This window comes from Fusarium venenatum (assembly GCF_020744135.1).
Source record: "Fusarium venenatum strain MPI-CAGE-CH-0201 chromosome Unknown EDB82scaffold_1, whole genome shotgun sequence".
Classification (NCBI taxonomy): domain Eukaryota; kingdom Fungi; phylum Ascomycota; class Sordariomycetes; order Hypocreales; family Nectriaceae; genus Fusarium; species Fusarium venenatum.
In genome coordinates this window covers 6,222,157-6,247,170 of record NW_027072129.1, presented here as the reverse complement: position 1 = coordinate 6,247,170, position 25,014 = coordinate 6,222,157, and the positions used below count along the sequence as shown (strand labels likewise).

Here is a 25,014-nt window from a genome sequence, read left to right as displayed (position 1 = left end):
GTTACTCCCAACACTCTTATCATCTCTTGGCCTGCAGTTGTAGCTAGCTTCCTATTAAAGTTGAGATTGATTTGCTGTGATAGCATGATCAATTGAAAAATCAGCAGATGGATGAATAAACCTTGATACTGACTCACTTACCCTAAACATTCGTGATGCTTCACCCACGTACATTACAGACACTTGAACTGATGATGACGAACTAATTGTGTTTGTCTCCAATTAGTTTGAATCCGTGTTTGCATTTACTGAAATTGTTGTCAGATCATTATTATCATGTGAATTAGCTGCAGGAAGTTGGCACTACTGCAACAAACCCCCACGACTCGGCCAGTTAAGCCGAACTTTGCAGCATTCTTGAGCTCTTTTCATCACATTCAACATATTCCCTCACCATGCATAGCCGATGGCCAATAAGACCATAGGTTCACAGTATGATGACGCTGAGCAAGAATAGTAATTGAAAACCCCGCTGAGGGGCTTGGGCATTTCTATATCAAGCCCATCTTCCTTCACTTTTACTCTTCAACAACACAACTCAATTGCTCAGAATTATCTGCCCTTCACCTCGGAAACCTTTGTTTAACTCACCAAATCTACACCTTTCGGTACGATGTGACCACACATGGATAAGGAGCCATGGCTCTCGCAATTATTACCACGTATCAAGGTAACGTTTAAAAAGAACGCATCCGGGTGTTCAACTGTCTCTATGCTCTGTGCCTCAACCTCAGCTGTCATAACTTGACTAAGGCTTGAGGACGACCAGAGCAGGGCAGTTGATCTGAGAAATACCGGCGAACTTGATCTGGATAATACCAGCGAAAGGACATGCTTCTTGACATCCCCTCCCCCATGATTCCGGGTGACTGGGGAACTAACCATAGCAGTATACCACTTGATCTTTCAAAATGTCGACTGACAAGATCACTTTCCTCACCAACTGGTACCACTGACATGCCATTTAGCATAAGAACTTGGAGTTAACAACTACCAGGCACGCTACGCCCTACCACGCCCCGCTGTACCTGGCCCAAGCCAAGGGATACTTCAAGGAGGAGGGAATCAAGGTTGCTCTTCTTGAGCCCAATGATCCTAGTGTACGTTCTTATAGGGCGATGGATGAAAACAGAGATGCTGACTTGGCAGGATGTCACTGAGATTATTGGAACCGGCAAGGTCGACCTTGGTTTCAAGGCCATGATTCACACTTTGGCTGCCAAGGCTCGAAACTTCCCCGTCCAGTCCATCGGCAGTCTTCTCGACGAGCCCTTCACTGGTGTCGTCTACCTTAAGGATTCGGGAATCACCACGGACTTCCGCACCCTCAAGGGCAAGCGCATCGGCTACGTCGGCGAGTTTGGCAAGATCCAGATCGACGAGCTCACCTCGCACTATGGCATGACCCCCGAGGACTACACTGCTGTACGATGTGGTATGAACGTCTCCAAGGCTATCATCAAGGGCGAGATCGACGCCGGTATTGGCCTGGAGAATGTTCAGATGGTTGAGCTTGAGGAGTGGCTCGCTGCCCAGGGCCGCCCCAAGGACGATGTTCAGATGCTGCGCATCGATGAACTTGCTGAGCTTGGCTGCTGCTGCTTCTGCACCATCCTCTACATCGGCAATGAGACCTTCCTGTCTGAGAACCCCGAAAAAGTACGCTCGTTCCTCCGCGCCGTCAAAAAGGCCACCGACTTTGTCCTCGCCGAGCCTGACAAGGCATGGGCCGAGTACGTCGACTTCAAGCCCGTCATGGGCACAGAGCTGAACCGCAAGATCTTTGAACGTAGCTTTGCCTACTTCAGCAAGGATCTCAAGAATGTTCGTCGTGACTGGGACAAGGTTACCAAGTATGGAAAGCGTCTTGGTGTGCTTGATGAGAGCTTTGAGCCCAACTACACCAACTCCTACCTTGAGTGGACTCTATCTGGAGAGTCCAGTGACCCTACTGGAGACCAGAAGCGCATTGCCCAGTTGCAGAAGGATGTTGCTGCCTCTGGAGGCTTCCACCGTCTTGAAGCTGAGGCTCCCCAGGCCAAAGCATAGGTGTGTATATAGGGCATTAAAGGTATACGAGTTGGAGTCTAGAGCTCTGCCACAGTCATTACGATCTCGGAGGAAACTATAAGGACAATCATTTAATTGAAATTATAACACAATTGCACCAGAAAGTAGCAATAAAACAAGTAGAAATTACTCTTCATCTTTACCCGGATTGTGACTGACACTCGCCTTTAACTGAAATGCGGGCTGGCCACCATGTCAACGAAAACCGTTTCCGGCCGAACGGCATGGCAGATGCCAAGGCGGTTTTCTTGCCGAAAAATGCATACCAAATAACCATTTTTCTGTCGTACGGCTGGGGAGGCAGAATTCCATGTTTAAAAAAAAAATCTCATCCGTGTGCAGGTTATGATGAAGTATAACGTTGTGCTAGCGGCTAAGATTGAGATGAGACTTAAGCTAAGGGAGAAGGGAATTAAGCAAGTTGGATGCCATAGACCTAAGGTAGAAGGTCTGGAGGCACAAAGAGTAATGATATATCATTATGGTGAAATATATTGTAGCGGGCGACTTGTTGACAATCTAGAAAGAGGTGCAAGCTTAATAATAAAAATTGAGTACTGGTATCAGGCGAAGGCTCTAGACATATATAGGCGCATAACACTCGTACTATACATGAAAACAGAAGACATGATGATTATATAAAAAAGTCCTATCATAACTGGATTTGATACTGGCATGCATCATCATGGAGTGAACTCAAGAACATCGTGTGGACTGGCGAGGAAGTTTTCCGGAAGTTTCTCGGGAGGGGGAGCCTATTATCTCCAAGTCAATGTCTGCCTGTCAATTGTGAAGAATGGATGAAGCTTACCTGAAGTGACTTTGCCCATTTCCTGATGTCGTCGTAGTTCTTGCAAGTGTGCTTGGTGTTGAAGTCTGGGAATGCGTTCGGGTCCTTCTTGTCATACCAAACTTGTCCAAGAACACCAGTATCAACGTTGCACATGAGAACCTGTCGGATGGTATCGAGACAATGTGCTACGGTAGTGAGTACAGAGGCATAATTGGTTAGAAAAGACGTTGTGACTCACTGACGTGTAGACGGAAGACTTCGCCGTCATTCTTAAAGGCGTGTCCGCCCATATGTTTGTAGTGATCGTAATTGAAGTATAGACTCTTGCGTACAAGGTTCTACTAAAGTTAGAATTAGTGTTCAATATGATAAGGTCGTCAGTACATACCAGGCAATGGAGGTGATGCATGCCCTCAACATTGACAATGAAGCCGCCACCATGTTCGGGGCTGACTTGAACATGAGCATCAGTGAGACCACTGGCAATGCCATCTTTATAAGAGATAACACCAGGTCGATCTACCGATTGTTAGCCAGTGTCACAGCGACTTGGAGGGAACACATACAGTCGACTCCCAAAGATTCCCATGCCTTGTCGACTTCGGCCGAGCCATTCTTGCGGAACTTGTTCTCTTGTAAAAAGTTGCCATCGAAATGTTGCTCTCGGTACTTTATCGCAACGTCTTTAAGAACAGGCGCTAAAGAGCAATTGTCAGATAGATGGTTTGGGATATTGCATAATGAAGACTTACACCACTTTGTTGTATGCATGGCACATGTTTGATCGATCTCGAGATATGCCATTGAGATCCAGGCGCCGGTGAGTGCTGAGATGAGGACGACTGTGAGGAATGTCATAGTCCATCCGAAACATCTGCATGCTGAACAACGACGCCTTCGAGGAGGAGGGACATAGTGAAAGGACTCTGCGTCTTCATCTGTGTCTTCATGACTTTCGATTTCAGGGTTCAAGAGCGCAGATTCTTGTTCTCGCTTGGGAGCCATGGCTAGTATGGGTGATTGAGGTGAAGGCTGAACAGACGAGAAACTTCAGACTCGAGTATAGGAAAATTGATGAAGAAGAAAGACAAGCAATGAAAAGTTGGGAATTTTATTAGTACACTGACTTAAACCAGACCAGCACAGAAATCCTCGTATAAATTTAGAACGGGAACTGTCGAGCCCATTCACAGGGCATCAATGTGAGCGGCTGACATTCATAGTTCTAACCCAATTCCCACTGCCGATCCAGCCGGGGCATACCTGGAAACTCTCAATATACTTGATGAGGCAATCCCGCCATATCATCAAGAGTCTAGTCAAGAGGCTTTTCGTAGCTCGTACAGCTGCTCGTCAATCTTGACCCAACAGACACGATAGACGAGGCGGGCACCAATCATCCAAAGTTCAAGAGAGGCGATCTTACTCACGTCGACATAGTATACATCGCGATACCACTTTGTGGCGTTGGGAAAAGAAGGCTGAAAGGCTGCTTTCGACCAGGGCTGGATCGTGTCTCTCTGCCTCTCTGCGCACTAGATAAACTTGAATTGTACTAATACAGGAAAAACAAAACCCTGCATCCCTGTCAGTTACAGTTGTGTGTAAGTTGTGACCATCAAGGCTATGGCGATTGGGTTCTTGTAACTGTGAGACCTGTGTTTTCAAGTGCAGGGCTCCGACCAACAGATTTGTTCAATTGGAAGCCACAGGGCTTCATGATGGTGTGATTTTTTCAGAAACGGGTATGGAGTTTGAGTTTTGGAGTAACGTGGGAATGGAATGTTGGAAGGAAATGAGGCTGGCTGGTGTTGACTCAACCCATCCCATGTTCAGATAACGTAGATCCCCCGCATCGGTGATCTGATCGATTAATTAATTGATGATCTCAGCTAGTCAAATGATGATTTTATTTCGGAATGCGAGAGCCGTATATCCGTTGCTAGGTAGTACATTCAATAGTATCTTGGCCATGTCATATACTAAGGCTTTAGTTTGTTGATCCAGCTTATTCCCATCCGTCGAATACATCATGACTGCTAACTGCAAGACTCACTGTCGAACTTATGCACGTTTGGCACCAGCACACAAAGTCTAACGTGCTATTTACGTCTTCGAGTCAAGAGTCCAACGTGCATTAGCTTCAACTAACATGATTGATCACCACCGCTCTAAGATCGTGGCTGGTCCCAATGAGGAAATATGCTGTCCTTCAGCTCGGCAACCTTTACACGCACGCAAACTGGCAAGAAGAGACGTTCTAGAGCTCTGCGAGGCTTACACGACACGACCTCATCACTGGAGAGCCTGGTTCGGTATCTCCAGAGCCGGAGCTAGTCGACGTGGTCGATGATACAAGAGAAAAAGAGTTTCTTAGCGACTTCGCGATCGTTACTCAAACGAACGTGATGGCTTGTCAGTCTTGGCATGGGCCAATGGTGAGCTTTGCACGGTGGTGATCCCCTCCACTTGCTCTCACCTTCAGCCGTATGAAGACGACTTGGCTGACGATGAGCTTGATACGAGGTTGGAATCTCTGCGTTAGACTTGGGACGTGCTAGCGGTTAGCCGAGCTACAGATGCTTCCTCAGACTGAAGATGCTCACAGCACATGCCGCAAAAGCCGACGCCATCATCGAATCCGTTGGGATTGACGAGCTTGAGGAGAGGGGCTTGCCATGGGAGATGGCTTTGGGTCTGCCTGTGTATGGGAAGCAAGGTTCATCGATAGGATCGAGGATGGCCATGTGCATTAGTACGGCGTTGATCCCTCGTCCATAAAGCTGGAGTTCCCATCCCGAGCCATATCTTCTTTTTCTACCAACCTTCACTCACCAACCCATCCTCAGCCTTACAAACTTGACACTCCCGCTCTCAGTTCACAGTCTTCTTGTATCTTCTCTAGACATCAAAATGAAGTTCTCCGTTCTTTCTCTCCTCACTCTTGCCGCTGGTGTCCTCGCTGCTCCGGCTCCAGTTCCTGCCCCTGAAGCTGTCCCGGAGCCAGGCCAGACGTACAAGAACTACGGTGAGTAGTAATGCAAGATAATCTGGAACATGATACTGATAACTAGACAGGATATTATCCCAAGAAGTACTCCAACTATGGTATGTGCTGATCATTTATCTCGAATCTCTTGTGCTAACTCTGGCATAGGCAGCTACAATTACAAGAAGTACTCCAACTATGGGCATTACAAGCGGGATGAAGATGTAGAGAAGCGCGAGGCCGCACCCGAGCCCGAGCCCGAGCCCGGCTACTCTCACTATGGTATGCGATGCCCACTGTTCGTGCGCTTCATGATGCTAAAAACCTCATAGGAAGCTACCCTCCTAAGAAGTACTCTCACTATGGTTTGTGGTGCTCATTATCCTGACGCTGCAGATGCTGACTTTTCCCTCAGGAAGCTACAACTACAAGAAGTACTCCAATTACGGACACTACAAGCGCGATGAAGATGTAGAGAAGCGTGAGGCCGAGCCTGAGCCTGCTGGCAAGTACTCTAGCTACGGTTGGTCTCACTGGTCCCATAGCAAAGCTCTAAAACGTTGACCATCGATTAGGATCATACCCTACCAAGTACTCTAGCTACGGTACGTATCATTGAGCCCACTGCAAATATTCACGGTACTGACAATCGCCCAGGATCGTACCCCACGAAGTACAGCAACTACGGTTCGTGATAATCCCACATACTCACTAATTAACCTAGTGTGTGATAAGTCATGAACTAACACTCTGGCAGGCTCTTACAACTACAAGAGTTACGGAAGCTACGGCACGTACAAGAGAGCTAGTGACTGGGTCAAGTCCTTTTTTTAAGCTGAAATTTGATATGGATTTGAGGAGCACTTTCAGGAGCGAAGCAGAATTGCATTGGCACGACGCACAACTATGTTCATTATGGACGACTTACGATTCTCAACGAGAGACATGTTTAATGGCTGGACAAGATTGATTGAATGGAGTGTTTATTTATCCCGAGTAGGGGACTGTGGGCGAGTTTAAAGATATTCTTAGACTCTCCTTAATAATATTAGTAGCTTTTTGCTCCTTAAAAGACTTATGTTGGTAATAGGTTTGGCCAAGAATATGTAGAGTCCAGTAAAAAGCGGTTTATTGTTTCTTGTTGGCATTTCTATTGTCAACAATCGTCCTGTTAAGTGATCTTACCTGTAGCATACACAACACTGAAACAGGACATGAGTTTCTGCCCATATAAGAAGCCATGTGGGATTGGTGATTTTCAGTGATAAGCTATCGCTTGCGTTGAAATCCTTCGAGATTGCTATTGTAGCTGGATGACAGTAAGCTTACTACTTACTGCCTTATCGGGCTTACTCTCATAGATTCATTGTACGAAACGTTCGATAACATGAAGAATGTGCTTGATTTATGATATTCTTGACTACATATACTCATAATCCGACAGCAGATATGCTGATTTAACAAACATAAGACCATATATACATGCGCTTAGAACAGCCATGAAACAAAAGTTTTGTAGAACCATCCACCACGGTTGGGACCCTCAGCCTCACGTTTAGCAGCTTGAGCAGCAAGGAACTCCTCCTCCTCACGATCGATGACATCCTTGCCGGTGTAAAAGTCGACCTCATGGGGCTTAATACCACGGGACTTGGTGATGAACTTGTGACCAAAGATGAGGATCAGGTAGACAGGAATACCCAAGTAACCTGTGATAAAGGTCTTGACCTTCTCGCCGCCCATGATCTTGCCGGTCTTCTCGTCGCGAACAAAAACGTCGTAGTTCTTGGTCAGAGCGATGAGGATGCACATGGCAAGGGCACCAACAGATCCCCACATGCCGAAGGGGGCGACGTAGGGGAGGGCTTCGTTGGCCAGGCCCTGTGCCTTCTTGGCGCGGCACCAGAATATGTGAGTGGTGAGGATGGAGATCCATGACATAAGACCGAAGATAGTGGTCAGGTTAACAAAGTAGCCAAAGACCTTTGTGGAGTCGTCCGAGACGTTCATGAAGGCGAGCAGACAGAAAGAAGCAGACATGCCAAGGGCGTAGATGGGAACACCGTCCTTGTTGGTCTTCTTGAAAATGGCGGGAGCTGAACCGTCGGAGGCAAGACCGTAGAGGGTACGGCTGGCAATGTACAGATCTGAGTTAGAAGCAGAAAAGACAAAGACGCAGATACAGGCGTTAATGATGTCAGGGAGGACTCGGACACCAGCGAGTGTACCAGCAACGACAAAGGGTGAAGCAGAAGCACCAGCCTTGGCAGTGGTGGCAAAGGCAAGCTCCGGAGAGTTGTAGGGGACGATCATGCCGACGAGGAGGACGGAGAGACAGTAGAAGAAGAGAATTCGGTAAAAGGTAAGCTTAATGGCGCGGGGGATGGTCTTGCGAGGGTTCTGAGCCTCAGCGACTGTGACACCGACGAGTTCGGTTCCGAGGTAAGCAAAGGTGGCGTTGACCATGCAGGACCAGAAGCCGAGGAATTTTCCAGCGTCGCCTTCCATGATATAAGGCTTGAAGGCACTGAAGAATCGTTAGCAAAAGTCAATTGTCGCGTAGAGAATCAGTATACATACCCAGGGTTGCTCCAGTATCGGAAACCCTTTCGGTCATGGTCGGGGCCACCGCCGAGAGCCAGGACGAGAGAGAACAGGATTATACCGATGATGGTGATGACCTTGAAGGAGGAAAGCCAGAATTCGAGTTCACCAAAGAATTTGATACCAAAGTAGTTGATAACGCAGATGACGACGAGGAATATGGCAATAAAGACACCTGGATTGACTGTATCTCGATCGACCCAGTATTGAATGACGAGGGCGGCAGCGGTAAGTTGGTTAGGCGTGACGATGATGTATTTAAACCAGTATCTGGGAAATGTCAGTTATAGTCAAAATCGCATTGGAATTGCAAAATACTCACGTCCAGCCAAGAGCAAAACCGAGAGAAGGATCACAGAATCGAGAAGCGTAACCAGTGAAACCAGCAGACATGGGCAACCAAGCGGCCATCTCACCAAGAGCAGCCATGACAAGGAAGACGACGAAACCAACAAGAGTATAACAGATAAAGACAGAACCAGGACCAGCTTGGGCGAGAGCCTTGCCAGTACCGATAATGAGACCAGTTCCGATAGCACCACCAATGGCAATCATAGTGATGTGTCGCGCCTTGAGGCCTCTGTGGAGCGACGTCTCAGCGCTCGTCTCGAGGCCTCGAATGTGCTGATCTTCGCCGAGGCCGACATCTTTAGTTGGGGGCGATGCGACATCGTAGCCCAGGTCTTTCTTTTCGACGTCGTGGGACGTCATTTTTCCAACACCCGCGCTCGTCTTACGAGGGTTGTTCTGGGGGGAGGAAATATTTATGGAGAAATAATTGAAGCCAAGGTGCCAAGTAAACTGTTGGAGATACCAAGCTTTTTGTCGATGCAGAAGCCAAGAGCCTTGGCTAGATTGACGAAGGGTCTGGGCAGGGACAAGACAAGACAAGAAGAACAGTACAAGACCCGCAATGAATCAATGTTGCACACAAACGAAGACAGACAAGAAAGAAAGAGAAGAAATGGAGGGGAGGAGGGTAGTTAAATACCAACAGGCATTGGACTGAGTGCCTGCTTGTTTTCTCCCAATCTACCGAGAGGGGACTTGTCCAAACTGTCAAAATGCCAAGACAATCTCTCTCATCAAGAGACAAATGATACTACGTACAAGACCAGGCTCAAATTGGAAAGCCCATGCTCGTCCTTCTCACCTCTGATGAAACCCTACACTAGGCGGGCGTCCGAATGAAGATCAATCACGTAAAAGGTTGGTTGAGTAGGGGGAGTGGGTAAACAGTTTAAGCTTGAATATCACCAACAGAAGAACCGAACCTAGGGTCTTGTCAGCTAACCTTGGTAGCTATCTTGTATTTTCCAGCTGCTGCATGTGGTGAGGGAGACAAGGTATGCCTTGCCGCTTGGATGCATTGCATTTGACTCGGCTCGACTCGATTACAATTATTAGATGCAGTGTACCTGTTCATACAACCGGGCGCAGGGCAGAATTGAAGGCTTTTCTCTCTATCAGTTTACGTAGTATGTCTCATCTCTATGGTGATACAGAGCCAAACTCGAAGTGGAAAAGATCACCCTAGTGCTATAAAACGCCCGAGGTTGAATGAGAGAATAAAAGTACAATCTTTCTAGACTACTTCTTAGTGAGAAAGACAAAAAAAATCAGAGATAAGCTTCACTGTGCCCTGAGGCGGTTTACCCCGGTCATGAACGGCCCAAAGAGCCCCAAGAACACCTCGTTGGTGTCCAGGATCTGACGTTACATATACTGTAGTAACGGTGGAAAAAGTTTTGGTATTCTTGTATCCACCGCTATCTAGAAAACTCAGCCACTCCTTTTCAGGAAGGTGAAAAAAGTGTCTTGTCGTGTGCTACTGGACTTCCATGGAACTCTGAGATATCATTCCTCCAAACAAACCCCTGTCCAATGTTTATCTACGGCATGTCTGCGGGGAAAAGGACCCAATAAACTGACATTCTTACATTCAGGGATTGTGAGCATTCTGATTGACTACAAGAGGTACTTTTGGTGGGCACATACAACATCCACATGATCTTTATCTCTTTCTCACGCACATACCAAGAACAGGGATTGTCTTCTCCGCACCGCATATCTATCTCGTTTTAGTCAGTGGCTTTATTCCAATTATCTAGCCTTGTTACGATCCGTCTAATAGTACGAGTGTTAGTTACCCGTAACCCCAAAACTAACGGTATACCGTTACGTTATAAAACCCCAATCCGAATGCAAGCCAACTTTAACTAGATGCTTAATTCTGAATCTGTTACCTTATTATTAGCTAAGGTGAATTCTCCAACTCCCTCAACCCCAGCTTTTCGCCTCCGGGGGAGGAGTCCCAAACTGGGTCCTCTCCGCACTTTGGTTCCAGACTCTAATAAATGCTGGTCTTTGCGTTTGCTTGGCATCAGAGACAAGGTCAAAGAGGCACGGATGCAACGGGTCATTTAGGAAAGTGAGGAAAGTCTAGATGTATACCATGACGAGTGTATAGTTTGCTTGGCTTTGAATTACTGCGCCAGCATGACTAGCTGCCTCTTTGAACCAACATTCTATTACTCAGATCTGTGTCATGAAAATTCATTCTCGGACGACACTGAGACAAACAACATTGACGAAAGACGCCTCAAGAGCTGACTATCACTGCACTGTCGATCTGGAACCCATTTCTCGGGCCTCGGTATCACACCCGTTCATTGTACAGCACAATCTTATCCTTGTGCATCGCATGAGCTGATCAATTCAGCCTAGCATCATGACTTGTTTAAGGTTATCATCAAGACTAGCAGCCCTAAGCTTAGGATAACGAAGGAACTAGGCCCATCATAAGGCATCTATGTCCCTTGAGGCTAGGAACAAGTCTTTTAAAATCATCCTAAAGAAAACTTTGCGGAGATGAAAGCACAAGCCTGCTGTGACGTGAATTGTCGGTACTAAAAGAATACTCCGAGTATCTTTTACAACCCGAACATCATCTTTTGTATGCCGGATCTAATGACAACGTTGAAGTGGAATTGCAGACTCTTCCGTCCTGTTGTGCCTATTGCACCAAGGTATTATGCTGCTCTCTCAGTCATGACGAAAGAAGCCCTTGAAAGCTTCGCTGAATGTGATTCACAATGTGTATCCGGCCATGCCTTAAGCTCAGGTCAAATTGACAGACGTTACCAGCAAAGTCGCATAAAGTATATTTCTTCATTCGATTAGACATGAACCCTGTCTCTACCTCTTCCTATCATGACCACCAAAGCTTCCTCCGTCCGCCGACCCTCCACTCTCCTTATACATGATCCCACAATCTTTGGTCGCTCAGGAAAATGAGGGGGATAGAGGTAGTGCTAGTATTGGATGGGTTCTCCTTGGCGACGTTGACGTTTGTGTTTCAAGGGCTGCTCTTTATGCAAGAACGAAGCGCGAATTTTGACAGTTGGGTATTTCCAGTGTTGGTGTAATAGGAGTGCTGATGCGTTCTACCTATTAGCGTTAATACCAATCTCCCAAGGGCACTTGATGTTAGAACCGAACGTCAATCAAAGTTCACATTCGGTTCTAACACAAAGAGCCTTTAGAAGACTAATACGAACGCTAGTAGTGAGAACGCATCAACACTCCTATTACACCAACATTGGAAATACCCAACTGTCAAAATCCACATCCAAATGCACCAGTTGGTAGGAAACTACTTGCATCGTTCTCCTGGCTTGGGGCTGGTGACTTGAGACGAGACGAGTCGGACTCTCCAAGTTCCTCCATTGCCTTGTCTGACAATTCTTCATCTAACAAGTCTTCGTTGGCAGACTCTTGTTCCTGCGACTGTGCCTTGCTCGATTGTCTTCCACCACGTTTTTTATCGTGGTGTCCGTCAGAATTGGCCCATTGCTGTTTGGGGCCATTGTTGTGATCTCTGCCTGTGGGAACTTAATTTGGGCCCTTGTCCAACATAGTGGTTGAACATCTTGGCAGTTGTATTGGCCTTTTTGAGCCGTTGTAAGAATATTTGATCAAGAGACGGGAGAGAAGTGTGGTGACAAAGCGAGTGGTGTGATGCAACCCTCTGCGTCCGTAACTGGTTCAACTTCAGGATCAGATGATCAAGGAACACTGAGGGCAATGAACCATCTGGCAGAGTGATTGGTGGTGCTGTTGCTGGTTCCGTGTTGGGAGTATCTCTTATTGCGTTGGGCGTTTATTGCGTATTGTACCGACACAGGAAGCAAACCCTCAGTAGGTTAACCACTGAATCACTATGTTCGATCGAGCTGACCAGATGACAGAGGATACTTATTACTATTACCCTGCACATGAAGATATGCAGAGGTCAGATGTTCATAAAATGAACAGTAGTCCAATGGTTGCCAAAGAGGACAGGAAGATAATTTTGTTTTAATGGGCGAGCTGAGAGAGATTGGTGAACGAGTTGAGGGAGGTGATTATAGCCGAACATGATAAAAATCAATCACCCAATTTTACTATATATACATCTGACATCCGCGTTTCCCAGACACTATTCTCAATACTAGTGAGGCTCAACAGGATGTTTCCACGCCTGATATGCAATCCAAGTCTGGTATGAACTAACAGCTAAAGACGCCATCCCCAGAGTAATGGCAAATACCACTCCTATCAGCGTCGCCATCATCACATGTCTCGCTCCACTCTTTCTTTGCATAGATCGTTGAAGCCAACTACGAGGCCGCGGGGTCTGAAGCTCGTTATACAGATCCGCGAGGCGATCAGCCAAATAGACATAAGGCACACTCTCTTCGCCTATGCGCCTAACTGAGCTGACCTCAAATTTGAGAATATCCGGGTCAAAAGAGCACTTTTTGATGAGTGATCGTGCAAGTTTCTTGGATTTAGGATCGGACAGCGGGAAAAGAGTCCCTTGAAGGGAGTCTAGGATTTCGAGGACTAGCTGACGCGGTAGCACGCCCCTATCAAAGTCTTAGTCTGGTTCAGTTGGTAGGATTGAACTGCAACTTACTTTTTAAGGGATGAAGACGGGCTAGAACAGTCGCCGAGATCTCTGGTAACTCTTAATTGTTCTTTGAGAAAAGATGTATAGTGATAAATCTCTAAGACGCCATTTCTCCTGTCAAATAGTAGATGGTTCCGTATGTCCGATGTCGCTCTGATAGTAATTTTGAGTCATCTCTTGAGGTTGACAGCCTTCAGTTGCCTCTTAGTATCCGCAAACAACTCGCTGGTGTGGTAACTGAGGACGTTGTGATTACCAATTGGAAAAGAGTCCTGGATGTATTTACTAAGGGGTACGTCTTCTTTCCAGTGCACTCGGAAAGTTCCCTTTTCTAGCCTGTCGGATGAACGATGGAGGGCTGAAGGATCAATCATGAGCATAGTTTTGACACCAATTGCAATTGCATCGGCTTGGGTGTTGGTGTTGGTGCTGGGAGAAGCTAGTTGGCGAAGCTCTGATAATGTTGCATCCGAATGCGACTTGAGGATAGAAATGATTGTAAATATATCCGAATGGGTCTTAACGTTTCTTGTTGACGTAGAAGTTGCATCGATATATGTTGAAATAACAGCTTCGTAGTATTTCAGGTATCGTTGGATTCGAGTGATTCGGCTACCAAGGCAATTCTGATTCTCGCATTGTACTCTCTTTTCCTCTGTGCAGTCTCGACAGACGTCCCATGACCACAAAGTGATAGCGAGCTGAAGTGCAGAGTATTGGCTAAGGTCGCTACTGATTTTCGCATTCATAATCGTGATGCAAATGAATTTCGCAGGGACGATAAGCGTTGTAAAGTACTCAAAAATAAACAATGGCGCGTTATATGAGAGCCTAGTAGAACGCCTAAAAGAGAGCCTCGAGCAGGGAAATTGATGCGTAACATGGCTTGTCGAGGCGATGCACATGCAGCTTATATATAGTGTTGGGTACTGACAACCCACGTGAGCCAAGCTGAACTCCCCTAACATTTCTCCCAGCCTGATCGTAATGGCTCCTCTGCTGCATTATTTTCTTTAAAGCCCCCCTTGCTCATGGTATCCCACATTGAACTCAATTGGACATGGCGATTTTTGAACATTTGCAGCAGAGGTTCGTTTCCTAATTGGCAGGACGCCAGGGAGATATATCCCAGACCATTACTCAAGATATGGCAGGCACAGGCGAGCTACATCGCAACTTATCAATGCCGAGACTCACGGCTCCTCTACCTTTAGTATCTATATTTGGCAATACACTAGATGCAGGACAGTTAGCAGAACCCAGTCCACCCGAACATACAGCTCCAATCTCGCAACACGAACCTGTCGGTCTTACGTTGCACGGAACACGGTTGAGATACTTCCCCAAGCCCATATCTCAACGGCTCAAAGATCGGTCTTTAGACATAAAGGTTTTATATACCCAGTCGCTTTACGAATCCATCTCGAAAAGGAAGAAGGACCCTGGCAACATTTCGATGAAGCTCAGACATCTAGGCCTTGATTCGCAGAACACTGCACTATACATAGACATCCAGTGCGAAAAGAGGGTCGCAAAGAAAGTCAGAAGATTCTTTGCACAGGAGCACGTGGAAGAAGAGCTTTTACCAGACTTTCGAGTCTTGGTCTTGAACAACCCACCTGTGGAAGTTGCGAACGACGACGCGATAGATGTCTTTTCCGACTCCCTTCCCGACAAGACAATGTGTGGAATGTCTATTAAATTGAGCGGGGGTGGCAAATTCGTCAGCTGTACTCTCGGTGGGGTTATCGTTGTTGAAACCGACCAGACACGTTTGTATGGACTCATAGCTGGGCATCCATTGAAGAGAATTCGAGGGGAGCCTTTTGACAAGCGACAAATGTACGAAGCTTATGGGTCATCATCGTCGGAAGAAGAAGAAGATTCAGACAGCGACGACACCTCTACAGACAAATCGGTGATACCTTCGAAATCGGTACATTCCGATATCGAGAGAACTTATAATGACGTTCTTCTGCGAACAAACTTCAGTATTGGGACTGTTGTTTGTGACTCTTTCAGTGTCCAATCAGGAAGAAACTGCGACTGGGCACTCGTAGACCTCAACCAGGAATATGCGTTGCCGAATGTAGTGATTCCAAATGAACAGCCTCAAGATTCTAATTTTCAAGATGACAAACCAGAAATCACCCTTCATTACGAGTATCCTCCCTGGACAGCCCCCCCAAAGCAAGTCTTTGTGCTAAAACAAGGAAAACCTTGTATCGCCGAATTGTCCTTCGATACTTCTTCACTTATGATATCCCCTGGGTCGACATTCATTGATAGTCATGATGTTATTATGAAGGATGGCTCCTGTAAGTATACAGCATTATGTATGATTGCTGCTACCTCTAACATTAATTCAAGCATTATGCCCTGGCGATTCTGGTCTATGGGTGGTAGATACAGAGACTTCGGGCTTGTATGGGCATGTTGTCTCCGTGGATGCGTTTGGGGAAGCCCAGGTGATGCCTATTCATCCCACCTTTGAGAGCATCAAACGGCAGATGAGAACAAACCGAGTTTTCCTCGCCACAAGTCTAGCTGTTAATCAGCTGAAGGGTGATCTGCAGGAGCCACATTCTTCCGCTCTACCAAGGCTAAATGCACCAGGATTGAGACCGACACTTGAGTCGATTGTGCGTTCAGAGGAGGACTCTCTACAAGACAAATTCCCACGGGGGACAATTCCTCAACCTGCCCAAAGCATATTCGTGGAACCTCGTGCCCCGTTTCCCCCACTACAACGCAAGAGGTAGAGGTTTGATGATATGTCTGTCAATACCATGCATAAAGTCAGCAAAGTCTTCCAAAAAAGAAAAAAAGACACATACCACACTGGATCTTAGAAATTTGGACTAGGTATCAAGTGGTTGTATCGGTCTTAGAATATTAATAGCTATGGCGATATTATCCTCGGCAACGCCGATGATGTGCAATGGGATGCCAAGAGTATATTTATGAGAATTGGATGTGGATGAGGGTGATCTTCATCCCAAGTAAGCATTTTCGCCCTCCTCAGGTACAATAGAGCTCGCCCACAGGAGTCAAGTCTGAGAAAAATAAGTCGACAAACTGTGCAAGCAAATGTTCTGTCAACCGCATCCGAATGGCGGTTTTCTTTATGATCTTGTGGATCGAGAACGGTGGGAAGAACGAAACGTATGGGACATTGTCCAATGACTTTCTGGACGACTGACATATATGCCACAGCCAGACATCTTCAGACGACTGGTAATTCTGTCCGTGTTAAAAATATCGCGTGGGCGGGGCGTCTAGATCAATGGAGAGTTAATGACAGCATTGCCATTCATGAAGAATAAGAGAGACATCGAAGGGCCATATTAGGTTGGCTACCCTTCTAAGTAGAGTTTCCAGGAGCGCCTTCAGTCAGAAGAACCTACAGACGATATGTAGGGATAGGAAATAGATCAGAATATAATGAGGGTTATCGGTGCTGCTGACAAGTTTGTCAAGCGTCTGCTGATAAGCTGTAGTTGACATCGGCCATGTTCTGATATTGATAAATTTCCCACAATTGAATATTGGCTTTGAATATAGACGCAATTGCTTGCTCTCTCTAGCACATACGACCACAGCTCGCAGAAAACTCGGGATCCCGTCCGCTCTCCCATAGATAAGCTGCGAAGCGCTGGATTAGTAGTTGGGTCGGTGACGACCAGCGAATCCCCGGTGTTGTATGTTTTTTTTTTGGGGGGGGGGGGGGGGTTTTGCCACTATCGCCAGCACTTTTTGTTCCCAAGCCCAAGAACATAACACAACGTACCGGCTTGTTGAATCCTCTCACTAACTCAAAAAATAGATATGTATAGAAGTTGTTTATTTATTTTTAGTATGTTGGCATGTTCAGTAGGATGCAGGCTAAATGATGACTGCTTCGTGTCGAACCAGGTAAAGGGTTCCTTTCTGATATTTCTATTGATGTCCCAAGTTTTGTCTTGCGAGTAACATACGGGCCAGCTCTGTGCGACAATCTCTTTGGTGTATAAGTATATTCCTGGACCGCCAAGTTGATGCATGTCCTATAGAATCCCATTTCGGTAAGAAAGTATAATAATGATGGAAATGTCGTGTTTCCTATCGTCTTTGTTCAATACCTCGAAAATAGCAATTTCCTTGCTCATCAACTCAAGGACTTGGCCAACTTGAAATCCCACCAAAGAGACTCCAAGAGTCTGTGCTTCATCTCGCGAGTTTTTGTCTTGAACAAGTCGGCTATCTCAACCAAATATCCTGAACAGATTCCCGACGAGTCTATATAGAAGCACCATGAGCCCATGAGATCCTAATCCTGGGCAACATTTTCACTCGCTAAATAACTACAATTTTCACTCATTACAATGAATTTCAAGTTACTTCTTTTGACCTTCACCTTCGGTGTTTTCGCTACCGAGCCTGAACGACCATTCTTCTTCTCTTCCCAATTCGGGAAACCCAACCCAACCATCACCTTCAATGACACAAATGGCACATCCCATACTCTCTCCAACAATTACTGGGAATCCAACTACGCCGCCATCCAGGCCAGATCCAAGCTAGAGACCCGCTTTAGGATGGGCGGCTTCCTTGACAAGTACAAAAACGTCCGCTATTACCTCGCCAAGGTAGACGACAAGAACCCGCACAAGAACGGGTATCACAACGGCTATAAAAAGTCTCCCTAGCTTGTGGCTGAATGCCTAGACAAGAACGGGAACTACATTTGTACTTGGCTGGAACTGGGCAAATGTCTCGTCAACCTAGACGAAGAGCTAGCTATACCAGGGTAAAAAGTGAGTCTCAACGTGTGAATATCTTTGGAGACGATTGCTAATACTTAAGAAACAGCGGCAACTTTCATGAATCTTGCACCCAATGCAACATCAGAGAAAACGGCCGTTGGTTCAACTGTGGCTGTTGGACCAAGTTACCCAAGGGCACCATTCAATGGACCGACATCAAGGAACGTTTAAAGAGAACGACCATTGACCTGAGTAAGACGCTCTCCCTTTCATGTTCGAGAATTTATGCTGACATATATTCAGACGTTGCCATTGGAGCCCAAGACGGGTACCTGTACTGTCACGGAAACTGGGGATCAAAGACGTTTGCAGCGGAAGACCTTCGAATGATCCTTTCTCGATCAAGTGTAATGACAGTGGCATGGAGGCGTACTGCTGGCAGTAGAGCGTATGATGGGGGTATTTGCGTATTATTCTTCGTTACATTCGTTTAAGACAGTTTAGTTATCGTTGCCCTTTTCAGGGTTATTTTGGAGAATTGCGTTGAGGAGCGTATCACCTCAATTCAATGGATACATTTCTGGTCTTCTGTTTTATCAGATCAGAATATCCAGTGTCGACTCACCTCTCTGTTGTCGCCATCTGTTGGTAGACTCAACCAACTCAGGACAACCCTTCAATAACCATCCCCATTTCTTGAGAAATCCCACGCTCACCTCCCAACTTGCTGCATTGTGTGATTCTCCCCAGACAATAAGATATGCGTCGTCCAAGCCTTGACTACACGTAACTCCAAGGATATCAAAACACAGTTCATCCTCGTCGATAATACCGCCCGTATACGCCCTTAGCATATTATCTCTTAATTGCGGAATGGGTAGCAGGTCAACCCAAGGATGATGTTCAATCTCGGTCTGTAGCTTGGTGGGATATAGAGACTCAGGACATGAGAGAGGAGTGGTGGTAGATTCTAGAGGACCAAAAGTCTGGATGCTCCATGGAGACGTCACATCGTCGCAGCATAAGCCTTCAAGTGGAATACCGATGTGTAAAGCATTGTTTGAGACGGCATTAACGGCATTAAGACGAATAAGTGAGGGTAGTATCGCAGGACGGTGAGAATTGAGACTGTGTTGCACCTGGACGAGTTGCACGAAAGCATAGGCTATCGCACGGTCGCGAGGTGTCGGCAAGATGAGGATACCTTCAGAGGTTGTTGCCGAGTCATCGTGGGTACTATCCCGAGCTTTCCGCTTGCCTTGACAATGTCAGTTTCATGATATACCGCCTTTTGATTATACGGTGAGTGGTTTGACTGACGATAAGCTCTTTGGTTGAGACGATTTTGTCGTCTCCTCCTGTCGCTGGAGTCAGTGATGCCCATCCAATCATCCTCTGGGTCTCTCGGCTCCGATAGATTGCGGCATTGTTTGCGCCGCGTGAGGATCGGAGGTTGTTGGGTAAGCAAATCCGGATATCTCTGTTGCGGTTGCTGCGGCATTGGTTCGGCCATTCCGGAGGAGACGGCTTTCTTACGTACAGAGTGCGATTGACAAGTAAGTGAAGTGGTCCCAGTATTGCGTCAAGTTTTTTTTCTCGTCTCTATTCTGCTGACATGGAAACGTATGTAAACTCCGAGTTGGAAGAAAGAGAAATGTCGATAAAAGTAAAATAGGCTTGTCGGTCAGCACTCTAAGAATAGTCTGCATGGCTGATTACTGACCCGAGCCATCAAATTGAATCGTCTCATGTCTCAATATTCTTCCGAATTGATAAGATCTAAGTACTACTGTGGATCTCCCATGTGGGAATAATGAAGCTAATGCAACCTGCTGACATCAATAGACCGAAAAGTCTGAACAAAGATCCCAGCAACTATGCTTCGACATGGACACTCAATGCTGATGTCAGACCTTTATTTTGATTGGATTTTGATAGGTGAAACTGTTTGTCGCATATCAAAGTACGTACATAATTTGCCTCTGTTAGATCCATAGATAGGATATTCCAGAATTATGGTCTACGTAATTCATCACAACTACCGATGAATCTACCATGGAGAAAACCTCGTGGCGACCCGCTTCTCTTCCTTGAACATGACATGCATTCCCCATCCGGCCCAATTTCCTCTTTCTCTTTGGTTGATGATTAGTGGGCAAACGAGGACACTCTGACCAACGGCGATGGCTTCCTTTTTTTGCTCTACTCAACATTGCGCTATGCCATGCTAACTCCGATTATATCCAGATCTTAATGCTGATAAATTCACTATTATACTTTTTTTCTATGACGTTGTGGAGTATCGGATCCGAGCTTTGTCTTGCCTTGGTTACTTGTGGAATTTCCACGATGGACTAGAAAAAGTCTAACAGTCTGGCAGTCATGATAATTATATATAAAGAGTTGCTATAGTTCCCAGATAATTTGTATATCTTAATTGAATCATATTACTCATACTCAACTCTCTCATCAGCCTATACAATTCTTACATACACACACCACTCTCAACTATATATACAAGTCTCACAACATACACACTAACTCATACACAATGGCTGAATACGAGTTCAAGGGATGGATGGGCCGTGACGCTGAGTCCGTCAACGGAAAGATGGAATGGGGTTCTTTCGAGCCCAAGAAGTGGGAGGAGAACGACGTCGATATCAAGATCACTCACTGCGGTATCTGCGGTTCTGACCTCCACATTCTCCGATCTGGCTGGGGCGAGACACCTTTCCGTAAGTCAATTCAACGTCTTGAACTCTGAGCATATACTAACAGAAACAGCCTGCTGTGTTGGCCACGAAATCGTTGGCAAGGCCGTCAAGGTCGGCCAGAACGTTAAGAACATCAAGGTCGGTGACCGCGTCGGTGTAGGTGCCCAGGCCCGCAGCTGCCTCCGCGAGGACTGCATTGAGTGCTCCGCCGGCCGATTCAACTACTGTGACAAGATGGTCAGCACCTACGGCTCCGTCTACCCCGACGACATTGGCAAGTCTTACGGTGGATACGCCGACTACAACCGTACCGACTCTCGCTTCGTCGTAAAGATTCCCGAGGGTCTCCCCTCTGATATCGCCGCTCCCATGCTCTGCGGTGGTGTCACTGTCTACGCTCCTCTCCGAAACAACGGCTGCGGTCCCGGAAAGACTGTCGGTATCGTCGGTGTTGGTGGCCTGGGTCACTTCGGTGTCCTCTTCGCCAAGGCTCTCGGCGCTGACAAGGTCGTCGGTATCTCCCGCAAGGCCTCCAAGAGGGATGAGGTTCTCGCTCTCGGTGCCGACTCTTACATCGCCACCGACGATGATGAGGGCTGGGCCGACAAGTACGCCAAGACCGTCGACTTGATCGTCTGCACTGTCTCCAGCAACAAGATGCCCTTCAGCGACTACTTCAAGCTCCTCCGCCACGGCGGCAACTTTGTCCAGGTCGGCGCCCCCGACTCTGGTGAGCTCCCTCCCGTCAACGCTTTCACTCTCATCAAGGGTGGCTTCAAGCTCAGCGGTAGCCTCATCGGTTCTCCCGCCGATATCGAGGAGATGCTTGAGCTTGCTGTTAAGAAGAACGTCAAGCCCTGGATTGAGAAGCGACCCATGGAGGACGCCAACCAGGCTATTATCGATATGGAGCAGGGCAAGGCTCGATACCGATACGTTCTCGTGAACCAGAAGAACATTGAGTAAATGCGATTATTTTAGAGATACCAAGATAGAGATAGAGATACACTTGTACAATAGCGATGACGAATGACCAAATAGAATAATCATTGGCAAACAACAACCATTTCTTCATTGACCGTAAATTAAATACCACTACTTCAACACAAAGGCATCATCATAAACTTCGAGTCTAAATTATTAAAATACGAGACGAAAAAAACCCTAAGATGGATAAAATTTCTAAAAGGGACCCACTGGTTTACGTGAAGCCATCGTGGTGGTCATCTCACCAAACACACCCAACAACAGCCTCTGAGCAGAGGATCACCAATTAATGTCAGAAAATGAGTATTAACTTAAGATCTAGCTATTCATGATAAAATCACTCACTCTCACGTGATACCCCTCACTCCACGCCACGTGCCTTCATAAAATCCACCATATCGAAGAAACTCTTCTTATATCGCCTCTCCTGCGTCGTCCTGTTCACTGTTTGGATCCCAAACTGAGCAGAATAATCTCCAAATTCCCAATTATCACTGAAAGACCACGCATAGGCTCCTATAACTTCAACTCCGTCTTCCCAGATCGCCTTGAGAGTCTCGGACAAGAAGCTCAAGTAGTAGATGCTTCGGGGTGTATCAAACAGCTGATCAGATAGCTCCTTCTCTGCCTCGCCGAAAACAGGGAAGCCAAACTCTGTTAGAGCTACGGGGGTTCTCCATGTGTTGTGCAGATAGTTGAGGTAGCTTCGGAGGTAGGTGGGTGTGATGTACACGTAGCTGTAAGACCGGTAGCCGATGTTCCACCCGTTGACGGTCGTAGTAGTTTGATTGACGCAGTACGGTCGGAAAGTAGAAGATGAGTTTGATGCGCATTCTAGAATACTGTCCTTGTCGTCTGGAACAGGTGGTGCGATAACCGTGGCAGTATATGGATCGATGCCCATAAAGTCAGCCGTGCCGCCGATGTACTTGAGATCTTCCTCGCTCAACGGGACAAAGTCATCAAAAGTCTTTTTAAATGACTCGGGGTAATCTTGGCCGAGGTAGATAGGATTGCAGAAGGGACCGAGTTGGATTGAGTTGAAGTGGTCGGCAGCATATACATCCACCTCACTCTTCGGATCCCGAGGGACACCAAAGTTATTGTTGAACTTGAGCGCAATCTTTCCCTGTCCGCCGAGTTCTTCCTTGTACCAGCGATAGACTCTAGCATGAGACTTGACGACATTGTATACTGAGAGGGCATTGTATGAGTAGAGAAGTGGTTCATTGTAAGTGAACCAGACAGGGACGCGATCAGCATAATGACTCATGACGACCTTTGCATAGTGAACAAAAGCATCCTGGAAAGTCTCATTCTGGTAACCACCGTTCGTGTACCCGATTAGAGGCCTGTCTGCAGCTTTTGTGAGGTTGCTTCCAAAGAACTGAAGAGGAGTGTCGAAGTGAAGCAGGGTAACTTCTGGCGTCATTCCTTTTTCAAGAATGAAGTTAATCACATCATTATAATGATCGATTCCTTCCTGGTTCACAGGTGTACCGGGTAACGCGAAGGGCAAGATTCTCGTCCATGCAATACTAAATGAGAAATGCTTCGCGCCCATGGCAGCGACGCGCTCGATATCTTGCTTGTAGTAGTAATAGTGCTCGTTCGTAACGTAATCCTTCGCACGATCAGTCTGGATAAGAATATCCATAAGAGACGGCGCCTTGCCCTCCTCAGCAGTAGCACCCTCGATCTGGCTTGCAGAGCTCGCAACACCAAAACTAAAGTTCTTTGGGAAGTTGTAGCAGTCTGAAGGACCGAAGTAGTCTCGCGGCGGCAGAACAAGTTCGCTGCTGGGAATGGGAGTGGGCGACACGGTAGTGCTGAAGATACCCGTTTCAGTAAAGTTGGGAGGGTTTGCGTGCTCCCACAAAGCAGTCCACGCAGCTTGGCCATACGGATCATTCGTGTCTGAGGCTTTAGTGGTAGCATTGGGGTTCCATTTTCCCCATGTAGTGAATGACAATGAAGGTACGAGAGAGATGAGAGATTCTGGTGGATCGGCGTATGTAGTTGTGGTAGTGGGCGCAGGTACCGAGGTAGCGTATCTCACAGTCTCAGTAAGGGTGTAACTGAAGGGTGTATATGTGTATTTTGGCTCTCGTGTCTCTGTAGCTTTGCATTGAGGACGTTCTGTAGGGCCCTCAGCCTCATTGTAGACCATCTGGCCGAGAGCCAGCGATGCAGAAAGCAACTGCAGGACAGCTTGTGAGGGTGTCATGATAGGCGATTAAGAGACACGCACTTGGCTGAGAATGAAATCATACGGAATATGTCACGATATATATATGCTTTAGGGAAAACCTTGTAGAGTAGTGAGAGTATAGAGACGAAATTAGTGAGTCAATTTACAGCATTTTAGACCAAGCTTTAGGCGATGTATTTTTGACTCTCCCAGCTCAGATGCAGCATCGTATGTCCACTTCCCTTCTCATGTCATGAATTCCGCGATGTATTCCGCTGTATAAGTCGATCCCCAGGTTTCGGACCGATTGAAACCTGTTTAATTGAGTAAAGATCGCGGGGAAGATGCGGGGTGTAAGTTCAAACGGTCATATCCTAAGCCTTGGACTCTCAGCTCTTCCCACTTATTCTCCAGAAATCAGTACGGATTGCCTTTTCAAGGTAGCTTATTTTTGTCTTTTTAGCTCTATGGTTCAAGTCGGTGACGATATCAGGTTGTGAAGGATACGATGATGGCGTTGTATTGTGACGATCTTCCCAATTCGTGATTTGGAGGTCCAGTTAATATGTACCCCAGACACGCGATCCAATAGAGTCAAGATAAGAGAATGCCGATGATGAGAGCCGTTATTAATTACCCATGCATTATTTCGCCGAAGAGCCACTTTCGTGACTGATGTATCGGGATGTGGAGGAGTGTCTTGAACCTGCATACAGTCACCTTCACAGGTTATAAAGGCTAATAGCTAGGAGGTAAAAGAAATTAACCTCTAAGATTTAGGGCATAAAAATAAATATCCTAAAAGCCTAGACTAAACAGCATAGACTAGTTTACTAATTTCGTCTCTTATGCTCTTAGCGCCTAGATTATCTGATACCCTGAGTTGAGAATCTCAAGTAAAGAACCCATGCGTACTAGATGGGGCGAAGTTTGGGATAAATACAAAGGGTAAGGAAGCGAAAGA

At 46.6% G+C, this 25,014-nt stretch overlaps 10 protein-coding genes across 10 annotated transcripts; 5 read left to right on the top strand and 5 right to left on the bottom strand.

The window, feature by feature from the left end:
* Window positions 1-911: 911 nt before the first annotated feature.
* Window positions 912-2,049, top strand: EDB82DRAFT_423323 (NMT1 protein; the record flags this gene model as incomplete). The annotated part of the gene is made up of 3 exons (XM_025730052.1): window positions 912-946; window positions 998-1,100; window positions 1,150-2,049. 3 exons carry the CDS (start codon window positions 912-914, stop codon window positions 2,047-2,049), a joined length of 1,038 nt encoding a protein of 345 aa, XP_025589215.1.
* Window positions 2,050-2,732: 683 nt separating this feature from the next.
* Window positions 2,733-4,223, bottom strand: EDB82DRAFT_61069 (uncharacterized protein). The gene is made up of 6 exons (XM_025730053.2): window positions 3,616-4,223; window positions 3,430-3,561; window positions 3,252-3,382; window positions 3,102-3,201; window positions 2,882-3,048; window positions 2,733-2,825 (listed from the first exon to the last, which is right to left on the bottom strand). The coding sequence occupies exons 1-6, from the start codon at window positions 3,866-3,868 to the stop codon at window positions 2,754-2,756; spliced, it is 855 nt and encodes a 284-aa protein (XP_025589216.1). The 5' UTR covers window positions 3,869-4,223; the 3' UTR covers window positions 2,733-2,753.
* Window positions 4,224-5,496: 1,273 nt separating this feature from the next.
* On the top strand, window positions 5,497-6,918 carry EDB82DRAFT_60990 (uncharacterized protein). Its single transcript, XM_065610012.1, has 8 exons — window positions 5,497-5,891; window positions 5,942-5,971; window positions 6,021-6,134; window positions 6,185-6,217; window positions 6,268-6,375; window positions 6,428-6,457; window positions 6,510-6,539; window positions 6,610-6,918. The coding sequence occupies exons 1-8, from the start codon at window positions 5,777-5,779 to the stop codon at window positions 6,684-6,686; spliced, it is 537 nt and encodes a 178-aa protein (XP_065465674.1). The 5' UTR covers window positions 5,497-5,776; the 3' UTR covers window positions 6,687-6,918.
* Window positions 6,919-7,229: 311 nt separating this feature from the next.
* Window positions 7,230-9,459, bottom strand: EDB82DRAFT_488063 (amino acid permease/ SLC12A domain-containing protein). The gene is made up of 3 exons (XM_025730057.2): window positions 8,779-9,459; window positions 8,433-8,726; window positions 7,230-8,379 (listed from the first exon to the last, which is right to left on the bottom strand). The coding sequence occupies exons 1-3, from the start codon at window positions 9,165-9,167 to the stop codon at window positions 7,341-7,343; spliced, it is 1,722 nt and encodes a 573-aa protein (XP_025589219.1). The 5' UTR covers window positions 9,168-9,459; the 3' UTR covers window positions 7,230-7,340.
* Window positions 9,460-12,948: 3,489 nt separating this feature from the next.
* Window positions 12,949-14,159, bottom strand: EDB82DRAFT_471592 (uncharacterized protein; the record flags this gene model as incomplete). The annotated part of the gene is made up of 3 exons (XM_025730059.2): window positions 12,949-13,366; window positions 13,417-13,477; window positions 13,667-14,159. 3 exons carry the CDS (start codon window positions 14,157-14,159, stop codon window positions 12,949-12,951), a joined length of 972 nt encoding a protein of 323 aa, XP_025589221.2.
* Window positions 14,160-14,454: 295 nt separating this feature from the next.
* On the top strand, window positions 14,455-16,507 carry EDB82DRAFT_60951 (uncharacterized protein). Its single transcript, XM_025730060.2, has 4 exons — window positions 14,455-14,499; window positions 14,571-15,728; window positions 15,781-16,199; window positions 16,248-16,507. The coding sequence occupies exons 2-3, from the start codon at window positions 14,594-14,596 to the stop codon at window positions 16,170-16,172; spliced, it is 1,527 nt and encodes a 508-aa protein (XP_025589222.2). The 5' UTR covers window positions 14,455-14,499; window positions 14,571-14,593; the 3' UTR covers window positions 16,173-16,199; window positions 16,248-16,507.
* Window positions 16,508-17,774: 1,267 nt separating this feature from the next.
* On the top strand, window positions 17,775-18,649 carry EDB82DRAFT_471590 (Cyanovirin-N; the record flags this gene model as incomplete). Its single annotated transcript, XM_025730061.1, has 4 exons — window positions 17,775-18,038; window positions 18,099-18,199; window positions 18,262-18,407; window positions 18,459-18,649. 4 exons carry the CDS (start codon window positions 17,775-17,777, stop codon window positions 18,647-18,649), a joined length of 702 nt encoding a protein of 233 aa, XP_025589223.1.
* A 15-nt stretch (window positions 18,650-18,664) lies between these two features.
* Window positions 18,665-19,927, bottom strand: EDB82DRAFT_60889 (uncharacterized protein). The gene is made up of 3 exons (XM_065610011.1): window positions 19,879-19,927; window positions 19,476-19,831; window positions 18,665-19,413 (listed from the first exon to the last, which is right to left on the bottom strand). Exons 2-3 carry the CDS (start codon window positions 19,666-19,668, stop codon window positions 18,752-18,754), a joined length of 855 nt encoding a protein of 284 aa, XP_065465673.1. The 5' UTR covers window positions 19,669-19,831; window positions 19,879-19,927; the 3' UTR covers window positions 18,665-18,751.
* A 663-nt stretch (window positions 19,928-20,590) lies between these two features.
* Window positions 20,591-22,029, top strand: EDB82DRAFT_60923 (chaperonin 10-like protein). Its single transcript, XM_025730063.2, has 2 exons — window positions 20,591-20,893; window positions 20,943-22,029. The coding sequence occupies exons 1-2, from the start codon at window positions 20,707-20,709 to the stop codon at window positions 21,836-21,838; spliced, it is 1,083 nt and encodes a 360-aa protein (XP_025589225.1). The 5' UTR covers window positions 20,591-20,706; the 3' UTR covers window positions 21,839-22,029.
* On the bottom strand, window positions 21,991-24,255 carry EDB82DRAFT_60871 (glycoside hydrolase superfamily). Its single transcript, XM_025730064.2, has 2 exons — window positions 22,205-24,255; window positions 21,991-22,126 (listed from the first exon to the last, which is right to left on the bottom strand). Exon 1 carries the CDS (start codon window positions 24,084-24,086, stop codon window positions 22,221-22,223), a length of 1,866 nt encoding a protein of 621 aa, XP_025589226.1. The 5' UTR covers window positions 24,087-24,255; the 3' UTR covers window positions 21,991-22,126; window positions 22,205-22,220.
* Window positions 24,256-25,014: the final 759 nt, after the last annotated feature.